Here is a 17778-nt window from a genome sequence, read left to right on the forward strand (position 1 = left end):
GTGGAGCTATTTTAGCCCCACAAACAGCCAAGACGCTTTTTGTGATATTTTAAGAAAAAAACGTCAGGATTTGTGGCAACACAGCGATCCTCGTTTAACACTTTAGGTTGAATCACAACTAAGAATATGTCATTTATGATGAGGAGGACAGAGGGGGAGGAGAGGTCAGCGTCAGGTGCTGCTATGGTGAGACAGACATCTTTGGCTGAGTCCTTCAGTGCTGCAGGCGGACACCATCCAGGTACAGAGGGAGAAAATGTGGAGCTTTTAGAGTTGCTAATCACTGGTGGAATTGTTCAAATTACTAGTTATGGTTATGATATAAGTAACAAAATAATAAAATGCTTCAATAAATAACTTAATGAGTTCATTTAGAGTAATAATATGTGTGTCAAGGAGATAACCTCACATAGGCAAAAAAGCCTAGATTAATTCAGCAAAGGTTCCTAAAGAATTGATTATTTAAAGTGGATTACAAACAGCAGGTGTCATTGAATTACACCAAACAATTGCAATACAACAGTCAATGTGAGTTAAGATATATATTCTAAAAGATGAATAACAAATAATAATGAATCTATAGAATTTATCCATTTTAATGTACAACCTGTCTAATTTCTTTAACTGTTGAATACATAATTCAAAATGTAGGTCTGACAAATTTGTGAAATTATTTTGGCATTTATTTATTTAAATGAATATTGTACAGGCAAATTCAATTTAGTGGTACGATTTGAAATGGGCTCATTTTTAAAGATTTAGCAGACACATTACATGTATTTACACTAAGTATTGGTATTGGATTGGTATTTCTGATACCAGCCTGAATTTCACTCAGGATCATAACGGGAAGCATTTATTGACCATTTATTATGGAGTTATAAACACAAATGATGAACACAGCCTTATCTCACAATGATAAAAAAACATTAAAAAAAAAATAAAAAAAATCCTGGATCCAGATGGTGATCCGGATCACCTCCAAAATTTAATCACTTTTTTTCTTATCCCATTTTGGACATTTTCTGAAAACTTCATCAAGATCTGTTCATCACTTTTTGAGTTATGTTGTTCACAGACAAATAAACAAACTCTCCCAAAAACAGGACCTCCTTGGTAGAGGTAAAAAATCTTCCATTAATCAGATTCCTGCAAAATATCGACATCATTGGCTGCCATTCCTCCTCTAGAATAATTCATATCCTTTGTAAAGCTACAGTTCAAAGGATGGTAGTCTGACTTAAGAGGACCTGAAAAAGCCTCCCTTTAACTTCCTGGCTCAGTCATATTTTCTGTGCCACCTGGAAGAAAGAGCTGAGAACGTGTCAGGACATGCAGACAAGCCAAACACAGATTACACATTCCAGGCATGGTATCTAAAGACAAGCTCTGGTCTTGTTTGGCAAATTACCTCTCCATAGCGTTGAAAGAGGAGGGCTCCTCATTCCTGCACATTTATTTATTTCTCTCTCTTTGTTCTCCTCCTGAAGAGCTTGTCAGCTGTGACAGCGGCTCACTGAAGTTATCTTGAGCCCCGCCGTCCACGTCTCTAGGTGTTATTGCTGCTCTGCGTGGCGGCGCTTTGCTCGGGGACTGCGCCGACTGTGCCTGTGATAAGCAATTATCATTCTGAGAAGCGGCTTTCAGTCATTCAAGCCCTTTTTTCTAACAATGTGGAAATTTGAACAATCTTCAGTCCCGCATTGGCCGGATTCCCCGTCGCTGTGATAAACAGGAATAATTCGTTTCCCACAGTCTTTCGCGTTAGCCCGTGTGACTTTGACAGCTTCATTATGATTTTCTTCATATTTAAGTAAACATCAAAACAGCAAAAACTCACACACAAAGACACACACACACAGATCAGTGAGAAGTCAGAACGCACGTGGCTTTTCTAATTACACGGGCTCGCCCTCCCGCTGCAAGGGAAGCTCATTTAGGCTCTGAGAGGACTGTGAGCGCGCTAACAGTAAAGGAGGCTGGCAAGGATGCGTCTTAATGAGGGGAATCATTGGAACGTGTCTGATGGTGACATTTCTTCTTGGAGCTGGGGGCTTTTGGATGAAAGGCAGGCCTTCACCGAGGGGCTTGCTTCACCACTCAGTCCTCTCATCCTCAGATAACCGGGCACGACGCTGCACAACAAGCAGGCCTCACACAGGAGGCAATTATAACCCGATCTGCTTACACACCCGGAAACACTTGGTTGGCTGCAGGCGGAGGGGAAGAGGGCCGGGGTGGCGGGGATGATGGCGTTGGGGGGGCGGTGGTGGTATTTGTTTGTCAGCAAGAAGAGCCAGAGCAGCGGTCCAAAATTAGCAGCCGTAGCACTTTAAAGCAACATACAGTATTTCTTTAGAAGTAAACTTAGGCATTAGTGGAGAAAACAGATGGAGGTTCTCAACAAAACACAAAAAGCAACATTTGGGGGAGTAGGCCAGACGGGATACTATTAAGTAGAAGCTGGCAGCGAGTCAGAGGAGCTCTTTAACAGCAGCAGCACTGCTGCCAAGCCTTAATACGATCTGTTAGTGAAGAGGGTCCTGGGACCGCAGAGGGCTCAGGGCGTGTGGAGATAGATGGGAGTTAGTCTGGAGTTGGAGGAGCAGCCAAACTCTGCACAGACTGCAAATGCAAGGACGATGGAGCTAAAACTATTTACCCTCACAGCTCTGGAAACAGAGTGCCAGTGCCCACATCGGTATTGTTTCTCATTCTGATGTCTTTTCTTGGAGCATCTTCACGTGTAGTATATTCCTAGAACTCAATGAACCAGTTTACTTCCATCTGTTTCTTACAGATGTTTGAGCATAATTCATGCACTACTACCTGGATTACTTTGTGTTTGAAGCTACATATATCTCCAGTTATCTGTAAAAGGTCACGAAGGTCTTGAAGCTAATGCTTTACCTTCTTTGGTTTTGTCTTAGACATATTCAAACTAGGGCTGTCATTTTAACGCGTTAATTAGATTAATTTATTACACCCCAAATTAACACGCTATAAAAATTAACGCAGATTAATCTGGATCCCAAACCCGCGAGGCGTTCAAAGACGCACTTATTTTCAAATGTCTAGCATTTACAAACCGTTTGTCCTACTTGGAAAAAATGGTGTTCTCGTCAGATTATCAAATTTCCGACAGTCCCTGAATGTATCACACGCAATGTCAGCAGCATGCTTTGAACTGGGGTGTGTGTGTGTGTGTGTGTGTGTGTGTGTGTGTGTGTGTGTGTGTGTGTGTGTGTGTGTGTGTGTGTGTGTGTGTGTGTGTGTGTGTGTGTGTGTGTGTGATTTTTGGGGGACTGCCGTCCACATCTCGTATTTCACACGTCCTTTTTGAAAATCTGCAGAAAATCAACCGCTTGCTCTAGCTCAATTCTGTAAAAAATAAATAATTCTACACTCTTTACTGCTTTAAACAAGCCGAGAATGATTGATATTTGTCCTGTATTTAAATCTAAAGAATTCTTTGAAAATTTGCTTCCATCTTCCTGGTGTCATGTTTCAGCTTGGGGCTGCTCTGCACCAATGAGCAACAGTTTGTGTGTTCAGAGCATGTAAAACTGAAAATACTTCACTTTTCTTTGACCCAAGACTTGAAAAAACTGTTTGTACATAGTTTCTCACATTTTTTAGCCTTTAGCCCTGGTTCTCCTGACCTCATAAAAGTATAGAAGTTCATATTGCAGTGAAAATTGAATCCACATCAAGTAAAATTGTAACAGAAGCAAAAACCGTCCTAAAAATCAAATCAGCTTATCTTAGGTGCAGGAATGTGTAGATTTTGTAAAGATAGAAACATAACACTTTTCTATGTGTTCTTTATGCCTCAGGGTACCTAAAAATGTGTTGTATATATTCCCACCTTATTTTTAAATGTTTTTTAATGTCTTTTAATGTAATTTTAATGTCCTGGAATTCAAATTCTTTGTTTTGGGACCTTAAGCAGATATGAGATTAAAATGTGATTAATTAGATTAATTAATTACAAATCCTGTAATTAATTAGATTATTTTTTTCATCACCTGACAACACTAATTCAAACATCTTTTCCCTCATAGTAAACTCACAAAGCAAGCACATTGAGTATCACCCTGACTCTGAGAGAGGATGAAATGAAATGGCATCAACAAAATAGGAACTGAAGATTGAAGATAGGATTCTTTCAGCATTCAACATCAATATCAATGAACTGAAGAGCTTTGGGCATGGACAGCTTTGTTTCAGCAGATCTACACTGCAAAAAACTGAAATCTAATCAAGTGTTTTTGCCTTATTTTAAGTAAAAAATGTTTTATTGTACTTGATATGAGCCATGTTTATCTGACCAGTTCAGAAAGAAGTCTTGTTTCAAGTTATTCAAAGACAAAAATGAAGTCTGAATTGCTTGTAACTAGTAAAAAAAAATCTGCCAGTGGAATAAGAAAAAATTGCTTGAAACTATAGAGTAATGTCTTAATCTGACTGACTTTTCTCTTGTTCCACTGGCAGATTTTTTTCCTACTTGTTACAAGCAATTCAGGCCTCATTTTTGTCTCTAAATAACTTGAAACAAGACATTTTTCTGGACTGGTCAGGTGAAAAAGGCTCATATTGAGTCTAAAGAGACATTTTCTACTGAAAATTAGACAAAAACACTTGATAAGTGTTCAGTTTTTTGCAGTGTATCTGGGCAACTAACACGTCAGACAGGTTGTAAACAAAACAACATCTCAGCCTAACAAGCGGCTGCTCTGTTTGAGGAAGATTCAGCGTGACAGTAAAGACTTGAGACAGTTTGAGGTTGAAATGTTCTCATAAAGTCTTTGTTCCTCATACCACGGAGGTTTGTTAAAAGCCTGAAAGCTCTCCCAGCTGGAGTTGTTTCAGCCATAACTGCAGTTACAGAGACACTGCTTCCCAAACTCAGTCTTAGTCTAAACCTTTTCCATCAGTAAGAAGCATCATTGAACTAGGTGTACTCATACAGAGCTAAAAGTTAGTCCATTCACATCCGGCCTATTCATTTCAGATTTTCAGAAGTGTGTGTGAATTTTTGACCAATTAAACAAGCAAACATTATACCCGTCCCCTCTCCTCTGACAGCCAGGCTGGTGGCTTTAAAAGCCTGTGGTTTGTTTGATAATGGCAGAATAGTGAAAGGGACCATTATCGGCCAGACAAGGTCGGGTCACCTTCACATGCTAAGAGCCGGCCTGTTGTTCTCCTCCATCAGCTGAGGGAGCCCTTCCTCTGCCACTGCCACTGCTTCCCATTATTCCTGCCTATCTGTGTGACCCGCCGCTGCCGGGTCATTTTCACAGTACAGGGCTAATTGCACCAAATGGCGGTTGATTTGGGGGAATAGATGAGATAGGTTGTCCACTTTGACCTCCTGGTGACAACCATTAGGGGAGATTTACTCAACGGCAGTAAAGATTTTCCTGTAGTTGATGTATTGACACATCTGCTGTGAGCCTGTGGTGGTGTAACTGAACAAACACATCTGAAAGGCTTGTGACTCATCCCTCCACCAGTTTCCTCTCATCACGTGCTGAAAAGAAAGTTTGCTTTTTACATCTTTTAACCCGTGTTTCTCTCTTGTCTTTGCAGCAGGCTGTACCTTTGATGAGGACTCAGACCCTGGCTTGTGTGAATACCGGCAGGGCCAAGAGGACGACTTTGACTGGCAGCTGATCAGGACCTACAACTGGCCACATCCAACGCCAGATCTTCTACGAGGTAGGAATCACTTCTTCCAATTCTTTCAAACCTTTCGTGTATTTTTGGTTACACATGACAAGTTTGCTCAAAAAGTTTTCGAAGTGCTGCTGCACTGTCATCTTTTATGCAAGGACAAGGACAACTCATCAGAGAATGTCCACTTAAGGCACTGATTTTTGTGCTAACAGGGTATTATTAAACAGAGCTCTATGTCAAAACGAGAGGATTTTCAAGGCAGATAATCTCTCTCATCATACACCTGACTCTCCTAAATGGCAACTTCATCTTACAGCAAGGAAGTCTCTGAATTGTTGCTTCCTTATTGCTTGAGTTCAGCTGAACTATCAGATTTAGTGAAAGGGTTTATTTTGAGACTTTCTTTGTAAGGTCAATTACTGTTTTGGTTAGCCGAAGGAGCGTAAAGACAGTCTGACGCTCCAACAGCCAGGCTGCTTCTGCTCATGCTCCATCAACACAAAAGTCAAAGAGAGAGGAGCAGCATCCAGGTAAATGTCCAGTTTATGATCTAAACAAACTGTTAAAAGAGGAGTGAGGCAGCAGAAAGGTCTTGTAGCTCAGAAAGGGAGGTCCTTCATGATTTTATGCCATTCTAAAAGATTTTACTGTTAAAAAAAAAAAAAAAAAAAAACTTTATTTGAGGAACTCTTTTTTGTGATTCAGAAAAATACAGCATATATAGAGTGGACAGCGTGGCTCTGTCATTTACCATTGTACGGTTTTGAAGCCAAAATTCCCCTCTCACAGGCGCAGCCATTGTTAGCTGTTGTGTAGCCAGAGTCTGCACAGTAAAGACTGTGAGAGCCAGGTGGAGAGTCTAGTCTAATCTCTTCTTGGCTCTTCTTGGAATCCAAAACCTCTCAGACAAAAGAGAACTTGATTACAAGGCGGCCAAGAGGTGTTTTCAAATCATCACAACAATCAGATGTGGAAAACATTTCTACGAGGTGTAGATTTGTCCACAGCTCATCTGGAATGACTGGGGAGCCAGATTTTTGACATATACTGCAGCCAACCACTAGGGGCGCAGTTTTTTGTGGTGACTTCACTTCAAGCTGAGCAAGATAATGTCTTTTTTTTCCCAGGCTTTGGTCAGAAACTGTGATCAAAAGGGGAAATTCACCAACAAGGAATATGTTGCAGCCATTGAAGCCTCTTTGACCCCCAAAATATGAAAAGGAAAACCCAGGTCGGAAAATATATGAGAGGCCAAACATGACATTATTCAATCTCACATCAGTACTGGTTTATTGTAAGTAGAGGTGTCCCAGTCGGATATTAATATTGGAAATCGGTCCGATATCAGCAAAAAAACAAATATCGGTATCGTATCGGAATGCATCTAAAATCTCCGATATAAGCACTCTGATATAAGCAGTCTATTCCAGACTCCGCTCCTGCTGTTTTTATTTGATTTATTTAGGTTTTTTTTCTGGGTTTTCTAATTTATTCTTTATTTTATTCAATTACTAGTATTTTTTATGTTTAATGTTAAAATTTCTGTCACCCATTGTTTTATAATAAATGGGTCAGTTTTTCCTCATACCTACTGTTGCTGATTACTGTTCTTTGTTTGAATAATATCACTTAATCAAGCCTTTTCTAACATGACTTACTACAAAATAAGTTATAAAAATGTGCGTGTTTAATGCTGATATCGTATCGGATTAATATCGGTATCGGCTAATACTCAATGCTGCAGTATCGGTATCGTATCGGAAGTGAAAATGTAATATCGGGACATCCCTAATTGTAAGCAATGGTATTGTAGTCTGTCATATCATCATGGCATTGAGAGCGCTCTTCAGTTGACACTGGTTCCAGGCTGATGCCAGAGAGACCATCTCAACAGAAACCCTGCTCAGGTGTCAGGAGGTTTGGACAAACAGATTCATCACCTTCTCCCATCCCGAGCGCCACTACTGTTTGATTAATCAAGCATCAAAGTCCTGACTGGCTCTCTGTAAATCTCCAGTCCACTCCTCAACTATAGCTGAGCTGTAACTTCTCAACCAATCATAGGTCCTCCATCATGGATGTGTATTCTGTATTATGGCTTTATATGTAGCAACACTGCACAAAAAAGAAAAAAAAAGAAAAAGAAAAAAAAGAAAAAGAAAAAGCATTTGTCAACATGTTGAATGGATAAAACATCTCTAAGTTGCTTGTCAAATAAATAAATAAATAGATAGATAGATAGATAGATAGATAGATAGATAGATAGATAGATAGATAGATAAATACATTAAAAAAAACTGCCATTGGGATGAGTTAAGTTTCTTGCATTCAGACATTATTTGTAGCAAAATGAACTTTTTTCTTACTTCTTTGACGAGCAATTCAAGAGTCATTTTGTCTTTAAATATCTTGACATAAGACACTTCAGTTTTTTTTTTATTTCAGTGAATGTTAATTCAGTACGACAAATTGTATTAAAAACAAGACACAGAAACTTGCTTAGATCTCAGTTATTGCAGTGTGTGTGAATAGGAAATGTATGCAGGAGTCCCACAGTGAATTATGTCATGTATAGCCCCTCATACAAAAACCCAAATTCCTGCTTAAGCCCTCTTAAAGGTTAGATTGTGCCCGAGATGGTGTTTTTTTTAGTTTTTTTTTAATTAAATCCAACTCAGGATTCAGAAAGTTGCAAGTAGAAGGAAACTTTTATGAAAATCTATTTAAATCAGGCTTGAAATGGGTTGAATGTAGGACAATGTCACCGGTGTTTCTCTGAAGGGTGCATCAGACAAGATGTCACCGTTGGTGTGGAAACAGCAACATGTTTACAGGATGGATTTTATCAGGCTCTAGTATAAGACATCATCAAGGCCAGGCAGGTTTATTATCACCTTTCAGCTACAAAACAGTTTCAAGTGCTTTACATAAGACATAGGGGGTAAAAAGCCAAGGTATAAAGAAACCTCATGACAACACAGCAGTACACATTTAAACAGGATGACAAGGTTATGAAAAGATAAACTTAGCAAACATCAGAGTTATACAGGTACAAGGTTTGAGTGAAAACCCACTCACGTCATTTCATAAAAGCAGGGAGCACACAGAAATGAATTCATCCTTGGAAGAAGTGAAAGTTGCAGTAGTTTTTGTCGTGGTTTGGGGACAGAAAGATTTAAAAACTGATGTTGCTCCTCTATGGTTTGTTTTTATCTCTGGACCACTTGTAGATCTGTTTGGAAAGGCCACATTGAAATGATTTGGTTCAAGGGCCAAGAAATGAGATTTTTTTTTTAGATAACCAAGTATAGTCCGTCAAAGTTTTTCGTCATCTGAGTGGGTTGTTGCCACCTTTGTTTGCTCAGACATACTTGACCATGATGGTACAGATGTGGGTGGATATGAGTGCACACAGATACACAGACTTTTTGAAGGGCAGGGACCAAAAGACAAAAAAAAGTACATTCACTGCATGTTTTTGCCACACAAGAGGGCAATATTTTCTTTTTGTTTGTTTTGTTTGTTTATTCGCACAGGTTAAAGACATAACAAAACAAACACAGATAAATATGATGTTCAATGTGTTTAAACAGAAAACAAACAAACAAAACAATCAAAGAAACAACTCTGATAACACAGATCTTTATACCTTGTTTGAAATGGTGTAAGATGAAGTCAGAAACTTTTCTAGTCCTACCCTTTTGTCTTTGCATATTTATAGTCTAATCTGTTACAGCTTGTGTAGAAACCCAAAACAGAAGATAAGAAAATGCATCACAATAAAACAATCAAAAGGAACATAAACAACACTTTTTAGTTTAAGATTGATTCCATCTCACTCTTGTATTAATTTAGACTAAGATTTATATTAATCTGTTTGAACTGTTTAAGTTATGTGCATGTTTTCATTTTTTCACTGCATTTGTTCCACAAATTGACTCCTTTAACTGATACACAATGTGTTTTGATGGTAGTACTAACTGGCTGTTTTTGAAAAAAGCATAATCCTCTGAGATTGTGTTTATTATCTCTTTTTTGAAACAACTTTTGGATGCCCAGTGGTAACTGATTCTGGTTTGCTTTGTGCATTATTAGGAAACTGTGGCTGTTGATCTAAAGTGACTAAGAAGTCGTGACTTAAGGCATCAACAAACTTAAATTGGCGTCACTGAAACACAAAGATAACTACTGCCAGTACAAGAAACAGTGGATTTGATTAGGAAAACACGCAATCATAGCGCATGATATAGCACCTGGTGTGACCAGTCAGATTTTTTTGTCTCAACCTCACATACAGGAAGAGAAAATGTTCTAATAATACTGGTATCAGATTGGGTTGGTATTAGTTTCAGATGATACCAAAGCCCAGGTATTAGTATTGTTATGGGTTCTTTAAAAGTTGGATCATTGCATCCCTAAGCTTAAGTTAGCAAACTAGAAAGCTTCAAATACTACAGATACGTCTGTGGTCCAACAAGCTGCATGACTGACAGACAGCTGGAGTCACAGACCGAGGAGTTCCTGCTCTTCCCACTTCACTGATGAGTCTCTCTTCATTCATGCTGGGCTGTAAAACCTCAAACCTGTTGACTCCTGGTCTGGCTCCTGGTCATTTTGTCCATTTGACATTGTAGTCAAGCTAAATATGAACTGATTTTGACACAGTTTGTTTTATTTTAAAAGTCCCTGAGTGTTATAAGTAATTTCTGGTCATGACTTCCTGTCACACTCAATCTTCCCTAAGCTGGACCAGCCACGCAGCTGGAGTGGCTCCAGTGTAAATTGATGGAAACCAATCTGATTCTGCAAAGATGGACTGCAGCGCATCTGGTGTATTTCAGCTGTAACTCTGAAGTTGGTGAAGTTCTGGATGTGGATACACCAGCACCAAACACAGCCTCCAGTTTTCAGAGGACCAGCCAAAAGACTTAAAATATCTCTTTTATGAAACTTGTTCAAAGAACTGCACCCTCCGAAAAGCTTCTGGGAAAGAGTTTACAGGTAACACTTAAGTTACAAGAGCTTCACCAAATTCAGTGAGAGTGCCAAATATGAGAAACACAGGTCAGGAATGTGTCAGAGGCAGATTTAGAATCAGATTCAGTTGTTAAAGCTTTTCTTTGTCAGAATCCTGCTGGCTCGTCCTCTCAGCTGGCAGGGCTGATTGTGAAACTCACCACCACCTACAGCATCGCCAAAGAAGAGCTCACCTTGAGAAAAAACTAAACCTGAGTTGCTGATATGTTCATCGTAGCCGTGAAGTTCCTTCATTTTCAGCTGGTGCTTGTGTAAGTTTGACGGTGCTGCCAAGTAAAAATTTAATTTTGAGCCTCGCTCCAAAACAAATAAAGAGACTCTGACTTTGACATTTCACTAGAGAACACTTTTAAGCATCACAGGATAATGTGTCCAGGAGAAAGTTTACTTGCAGTTTTTAAACTGCACAGACACTCATTAAACCATATCTCAGTCCTGCAGTCAGGCTCCTGCTGCAGGTATCTGCAAACATTTATTTAGCGGAAACAAACATGAAATGGAAGAGCTCTGATGATATTTACCATGCAGTCTGGAAAACGGAGTCATAAACACAGAAAACACATCACAGAACAACTCACCAGCCTCCTATAAAGACGGCTCGCCGCAGCTTTTATGTGCTGTGCTGTTTTTCAGATGCATATTGGAGCGCCGCTGATGTTCTGAATAAAATAATGACACATTTAATGAAAACAAATTCACAGCAATCTGAAAAGGCCTGTTTGTGCAGAATTCTGTCAATTACCAGAGGAGACGTGTGTGTCCAAACAGAGTGTACAATGACTTCACAGCCTCAACTGCAGGATAATCATATAGATTTGAATAAAGAGGCACAAAACAGTATTTTCTTCATTTGTGGTGTGGCAATTACTTTCAGAGGTTAGTTGTTAATGCTGCACACTGACTGGGAACGCTCACTGAACCTTATTGGAGTACTTTAATGACGGTCTCGGGTAGACGAATGCAAACCACAAAACATCCTGTCAGTAATGTTCTTTAAAGAATACATATTTACTTTACCAAGCAGCTTAAAGAGAGCAGCCTTATACTCCCAATTAAAACTTAATTGGATTTTTTTTTCCCCCCTCATCGTTTGCTCCCTCCCTCTGGTGATGCACAAAGAAACCCAAGGAAAACATTCAACAAGACAAACTTTTAAGAAATATTAATAAAGAGAAAACACACGTGTTTCAAACCCCGGAGCATCAAGAGACGTTAATTAGATTTGTTGTCAGTTGTCTGCATGTTTACTATGTGCTGTGAGTGTACATAGTGTTATTAGCTGCACATCAGCAGTATTCTCACTGCAGTCCCACAAACACCTGCACACAAAGAGAAACCAGCAGTCTGCGTTTGCCCTGTGTGCTGCATCCTGCTCAGGGACACAGAGACATCCTACCGCCAGAGTACCTTCATGTTATTTATTCATGACCTGCATCTGTTTTTATTAAAAATCTATTCTGGGGGAGCTGTTGGGGTACATGTGCAGGAGCTGTGGTTGCTAGTTTGACTCCTGGCTGGGACTGTTTGTTGTACCTTTCCCTTTCTCTCCTCTGCCGTCCCAAAACAGGGCTGTCACTGTTAACACATTAATCATGCTCCAATTAAGGCCTATTAACGTGAAGTAATCAAGAGGTAGCTTATTTCCCTTTCAGATCATTGTAGTTAAGCCACACATGCATCTTCTGCTCGGGTCATGATGGGAAATAATGCAGCTACAGAAAATGAAACAGCTTCAGGAAGCTTATACCACCGAACACAGACTCTTTATTGAATTTTGTCTAGTTGTTGACAGAGACAAACACATGAAACATTGCTTCATGAAATACACAAACCACACATTCAGGTATGTAGCCGTGGCTAATTTTCAACCCCTGTTCCTGGTTCAACTTCCAAAATTAAAACAGAAGTTACAGAGTGAGTTTGAGATGCTAAGATCATTAAAGATTCACAAAAGGGTCATTATGCAATAAAATCTAAGACTTTAATAAACACAAGTAATGATAAAAAAAAACAAATAGTTTAATATAACCCCATTTTTTAGATTCATAGATTTTAATTTGAACAGTTTTTTCAGGTAGATGTTTTTTTTTTTTTTTTTTTTTTTTAACCAGGCTGTAAACATGTTTATTTCTGCTCTTAAAGTCGTCTTTTGGCCTAGTGTGTTGGTATTTTCTGGTACCTCAGAATCCAGCCTCACACAGATACTGGATGAACTGCAGTTTTTAGCACTTCAGCCTTGACTTAATCCGTGTTTCCACTTAGCTGTCTGGTTCAGTTCAGTACGGTTTGGCACGGTTTGATACAGTTAAGCCTTTCCACAGCAAACCGTGCCCTCTCGTGGTAGGCGGCGTGTAAGCTGGATGCCGAAAGATGCAGCTGTTGAACAATAGTGTGACGCCGTAGCAGCCCAACACAGTTTACTCCGCTAATAAATCCAACAAAGAAGAAAAGCGCAACACAGCTGCTGTTGGGGTAAGTAACGATTCTTTTGACCAATCAACTGTCTGCAGTGTTGTGACTCCACCTTCCGAGAGCGGATCGGTTCAGTCTGGCACCCATATGAAAGGGTCCCAAAAAGTGGGACGGCTCGTCTCAGTTTTTGGGGATCTGTCTCAGGATAAGTCAGTGGAAATGCCACAAAATGTGTATTGTACCAAGACGAACCGAAGCAGTCTGCATGGTGTAAACGCAGCTTTCTTACTTGAGGCCGGACATTGCTGCAGACTCAACTCACCGCATCTGCCACATCGCCTTCCAACTGCGCTGCAGCTCTGGCAAGTCTGAGCCCTCTACAGCAGATACACAAGGCTAAGATTTTTGCCAGATGTTGGAGCCCTGATGTATCAGTTTACAAAAAGCAGATCTAGAGGAGCAGGAAGTGGTGCACGGAAACCTTAAAAAAACACATGATGACTTTCAAAAGAAAACAAACTGTGTCAAAACCAGATCGTAGTTAGCTTGATTATAGCAACAAACCAACATAATGAGTGGAGACTGACCAGGAGTTAGGAAAGTGAGGGAACTCCTTGGTCTGTGACTCCAGCTGTCTAAAGGTTCTGCTACATGCTTGGTGTGAGTTGACAAAGGAGAGGGTGTGCAGTGCTTCAGTTTCAGACATTTTTTTAAAATGTGTGTTAAAAAACCTTAACTTCTGTCTGGGTTTTACTTTCTGATGGTAGTCTAGATAGACAAGTGCAAGTTAAATGATGTTTTTTTCTGTTTTGTTTAGTGGTGCACCGATCACAAATTTCTAGTTGATCACGGATCACCTGTCTTCAGAAAGCCTGATCTACCGATACACCCTTTTTTTTTTTTTACTTATAACGGACAGCATGTACCTTCAATGTTCCAATCTTATTTAATTGAAAATCATTGAGCCATACCTTTGAAACAATACGATTTTTATTTTTTAACTTATACAACCAATAAAGTGTCCTTAGTTTTAGGTCCCAGAGCAAAAAGCAACATTGGCTGAGTTTAGTTTCATACATAAGGATGGGCCGATCATCGATCCCTGATCATCAATCACTGATCACTGATCCCTTAAAATTAAGAAAATCTGCACCGATCGATCAGTGCATGTCTAGTTTTGTTATGTACAAATGTATGTTGATTAATTGATTTTAAAAAATAAACCATGAAGCAGCAGTTAACTCAAAACAATTTTGGAAACACTCTGACAATTTTATTTATTATTGTTTTTTGCCATTGTACTCTTCTTTTTAAACAGATATGCACCTAAAAGTTTAAGTTTGTAACTTCATATATATGAGAACTGTCCAAGCAAGAGTTTGAAAGTGCTTTGACAGAGAAACCCAAACACAAAAACACAAGCTTTGAAGTATGAAATACAGTTTCCGAATCCAGCAGAAGAAAAAAATAAAACTCAAACAATGAGGAAATCTGGCCAACATGATCAATCCAGACAGTTAGAATTGAGATCAAGAGAACTGAATTAAAAGTTATGAACAAAAGAGATAAAAGCTCTGAAAACAACAGACAGTAAAATGAATGGCAGCTGTAAAAGCATGAAACAGAAATAATGTCATTACACCAAGAGTTAAGAGCCTCATGTGACTGAACGATGATAAAGATTTATCAAAGTGATCTCCTGCTTGATTCTTTCCTGGAGGAAAATCAATGGACTCAACAAAAGACCGAGAGTGAACACTTAAAGAGAGTTTCATTCTCTTTTTTTCATCCTGGAACAAACTGAAACGGAGAGCTTCTCCACATGACAGAGGAAAACAGCTCATATTTCAGAAGCTGAAAATCAGTTAACGGTTGACAAAGAATCAATTTCAGACAGAACTGCCAAAGATTTCCTCCAAAAAGTTGATTCTCTGGCTTCTGATGAATTGCTCGAGCTTTTGGATTTTGTTACCCCACCCATCCCGGCTGGAGCCTCTTTAAAAGAAACCACACATATATCCAAGTCTTTCTCATTTCAGCAGCCTGGAGTTACTGCAGGAAGTTTGGAGGATGATGCAAGAAATTCTGAAAACAAGATCAGCCTGGTTAAAAATAAAGCAGGAGCTGACGAATAATGATTACACATCGCTGACCCGCGGTGAAATCAGGCTGTTCTCTCCAGAAATCACAGCAGGCCTTCACTTTGCTTGGAAAGAAAGTCTGAACGCGTTTCATATCCTCTCTATTGGATGTTAAAATGGACTTCCAACTGTAATGTCGGCACGCTCACCAGGTTCCCTCTGTGATTCATGTCAAACAATCTTCTAAGTGTGGACCCTGTCCCATCAACAACCTCCTGACAGCTTCTTTTCTCACGCTCGCTCCCTCGCTGTTTTTCTATTTAAGCCTGTCAAGCGTCTGCACAGGTGGCCTGTTTCCAATCTGCGCTGACATTTTACGCATACATGTCTATTTAAAGCAGCCTGTTTCTCTGAGTTGTTTCTCTGAGCAAACATACATCTGAGAGGAAACATTTATAGAAGTGCAGACGGTGCTGGTTATAGGCTGCTGGCTCGGGTAAATTGTTGCAATTTGTGGAAGCAGCCGACAGACATCCGGGATTTCATAATTCATTCGCAGTTATCAAGAGCTTGTTCCGCTGTTCCGAGCACGACTCCCCCGAGGCATGCTGGGTATGTTAAGGAACTCCCTGGGATTGGTGGAGTCTAGCATGGGTCATTGCTGATTACACTTCCTGGTGTTCCTCGGGGGCCGGCAGTGCCACAAAGGCAGCGTTTCATCTTCTTTTCATCCATTAGGAAAGGTCAATTTCAGCCGGGATGAGCACATGCACGGATGAGTTGAGAGTTTCTCTCAGATTCTGACGGAGGAGAGATGGAGGTTTTGATGTATAGGAGTGTGAAATCTCTTCATCAAAGGGAGCTCTGGGATCATACATGAACTAGCTGGGCAGTAGTATGTGCTGCACTGACAGAGAGACTGAGCTTTAACACACTTCCCTTCTCAAAGTTGTAGAATGAACTCTGCGTTCAGCGAATTCAGGCATTCACCATCTATTTATTTCTTTTAGTGGTTTCTGTAAAAATCAGTCACTTAGTGTGGTCCAACATGCTTGTTCCATCGTTATCAGTTAACCAATCAATCAATCAAACTTAATTTGTATAGCACTTTTCATACAGCACTTTGTAATACAAAGTGCTTTACATGCTAAAAAATTAAACAAGAAGTCGAATAAAAGCGGAAAATTGCATAATTGTATAAAATGAAAACATACCCCCACCCCCCCAAAAAAACAAAACAAAAATAAAAACACTCAACATACACACTTACCTACTCAAACACACAAAGACATAAAAAGAAATTAGAGGACTGAAAAAACCCCATCTTCAATTAAAATGAGGAAACACAGGTGCTTAAACTAAAATGATTTATTAAAAAAAAAAAAATACTCAAATACTAGAGGGTAAGATGAGTAAATGTGTAAATACATAAATAAATAAAATAATATAACAATATTAAATAAAAGTTGGATAAATAATATGGTAAAATGAGAAATTAACAAATCGGAACTAAACTGAAATGTAGAAATGAAAAAAAAAAAAAATAGAAGGGTTAAAGTGAGTTAAAATTTAACATAGAATAATAAATACAATCAGCTAAAAGCCAGATTAAAAAGGTCGTCTTGAGTTTTCCCAACCATGGACATTCAACATGGGTGTTCAGCCTGCCTTCGCCATTTACCATTGTACAGTTTTGAAGCATTATTACCCCCATCACAGGTGCCGCCATTGGCAGTCAGAGTCTGCGCAGTAGATGCTATGAGGGACTCACAGAGAATCTGAGTGGAGCCGGATGACAGAAATAATATTTTTTTCTTTCCAGAGCCTAATCACTTCTTGACTCTACCTCCTGACATATTTTACAATCCCCGAAAAAAATACACAAGAACAACAGCGGTCAATCATCATTAAATGTAATGTTGAGCCTTGTTTTTAACCTCATTCAACTAATGAAAATGAAAGTTTTCACAAAAAAAGAGAACCCGAATACAAGACAGTCAAATAATATCTTCAAATCACCACAACAATCGGACGTGAGAAACATTTCTATGAGATGTATTAATTTTTTTAAGTTTGACCACAGCCCATCTGGAATGACTGGGGAGATGAATTTTTTGACCTATACTGCAGCCAGCCACCAGGGGGAGCAGTTTTTGTGGCGACCTTGAACCGAGCAAGATGGCATCCATTTTTTTTACAGTTTATGGTACAGACTTATGGAATCAAACCTCACTTGTCCCTCAGTTGTCCCGTGACACCAGATGAAAAGCAGTGGCGGCATGTGACAATATTGCTAATTCTTTAAGCACTCAAATGACTGTAACCTTCCTGTTACTTTACTGACTCCTCATTAATTTCAGTGTATATGTTAAAAAAGAGGACAGTGTCTGTTAGAGGCAGTATGTCTGAGAGTCACATCAGGTGTCTATATTATGAGCATATGCACAACGCCATGCCTGTGATTTGGCAAAAGCGCGAGGGAGAGCTGTGGGTGTGTGTTTTGGCTTGTGCTGCATAGAGTTGCAGGGAAAGTGAGCATTTTTTGTTCGAGCTGGTGATTGGTTAG

General features: G+C 39.5%; 1 protein-coding gene across 6 annotated transcripts in view; it reads left to right on the forward strand.

The window, feature by feature from the left end:
• Positions 1 to 17778, forward strand: part of LOC141803549 (receptor-type tyrosine-protein phosphatase U-like) — a 348868-nt gene that overhangs the window by 91994 nt on the left and 239096 nt on the right. For all 6 annotated transcript variants that reach the window (XM_074687661.1, XM_074687662.1, XM_074687657.1 and 3 more), the window contains exon 2: positions 5596 to 5724. In XM_074687661.1, the coding sequence (XP_074543762.1) occupies positions 5596 to 5724 (129 nt within the window). The remainder of the gene's footprint in view (positions 1 to 5595; positions 5725 to 17778) is intronic.

This window comes from Halichoeres trimaculatus, unplaced genomic scaffold (genome assembly GCF_033239565.1).
Source record: "Halichoeres trimaculatus isolate MK-OKI-2021-1 unplaced genomic scaffold, fHalTri1.1 fHalTri1_scaffold_14, whole genome shotgun sequence".
In the NCBI taxonomy this organism is placed as follows: Eukaryota; Metazoa; Chordata; class Actinopteri; order Labriformes; family Labridae; genus Halichoeres; species Halichoeres trimaculatus.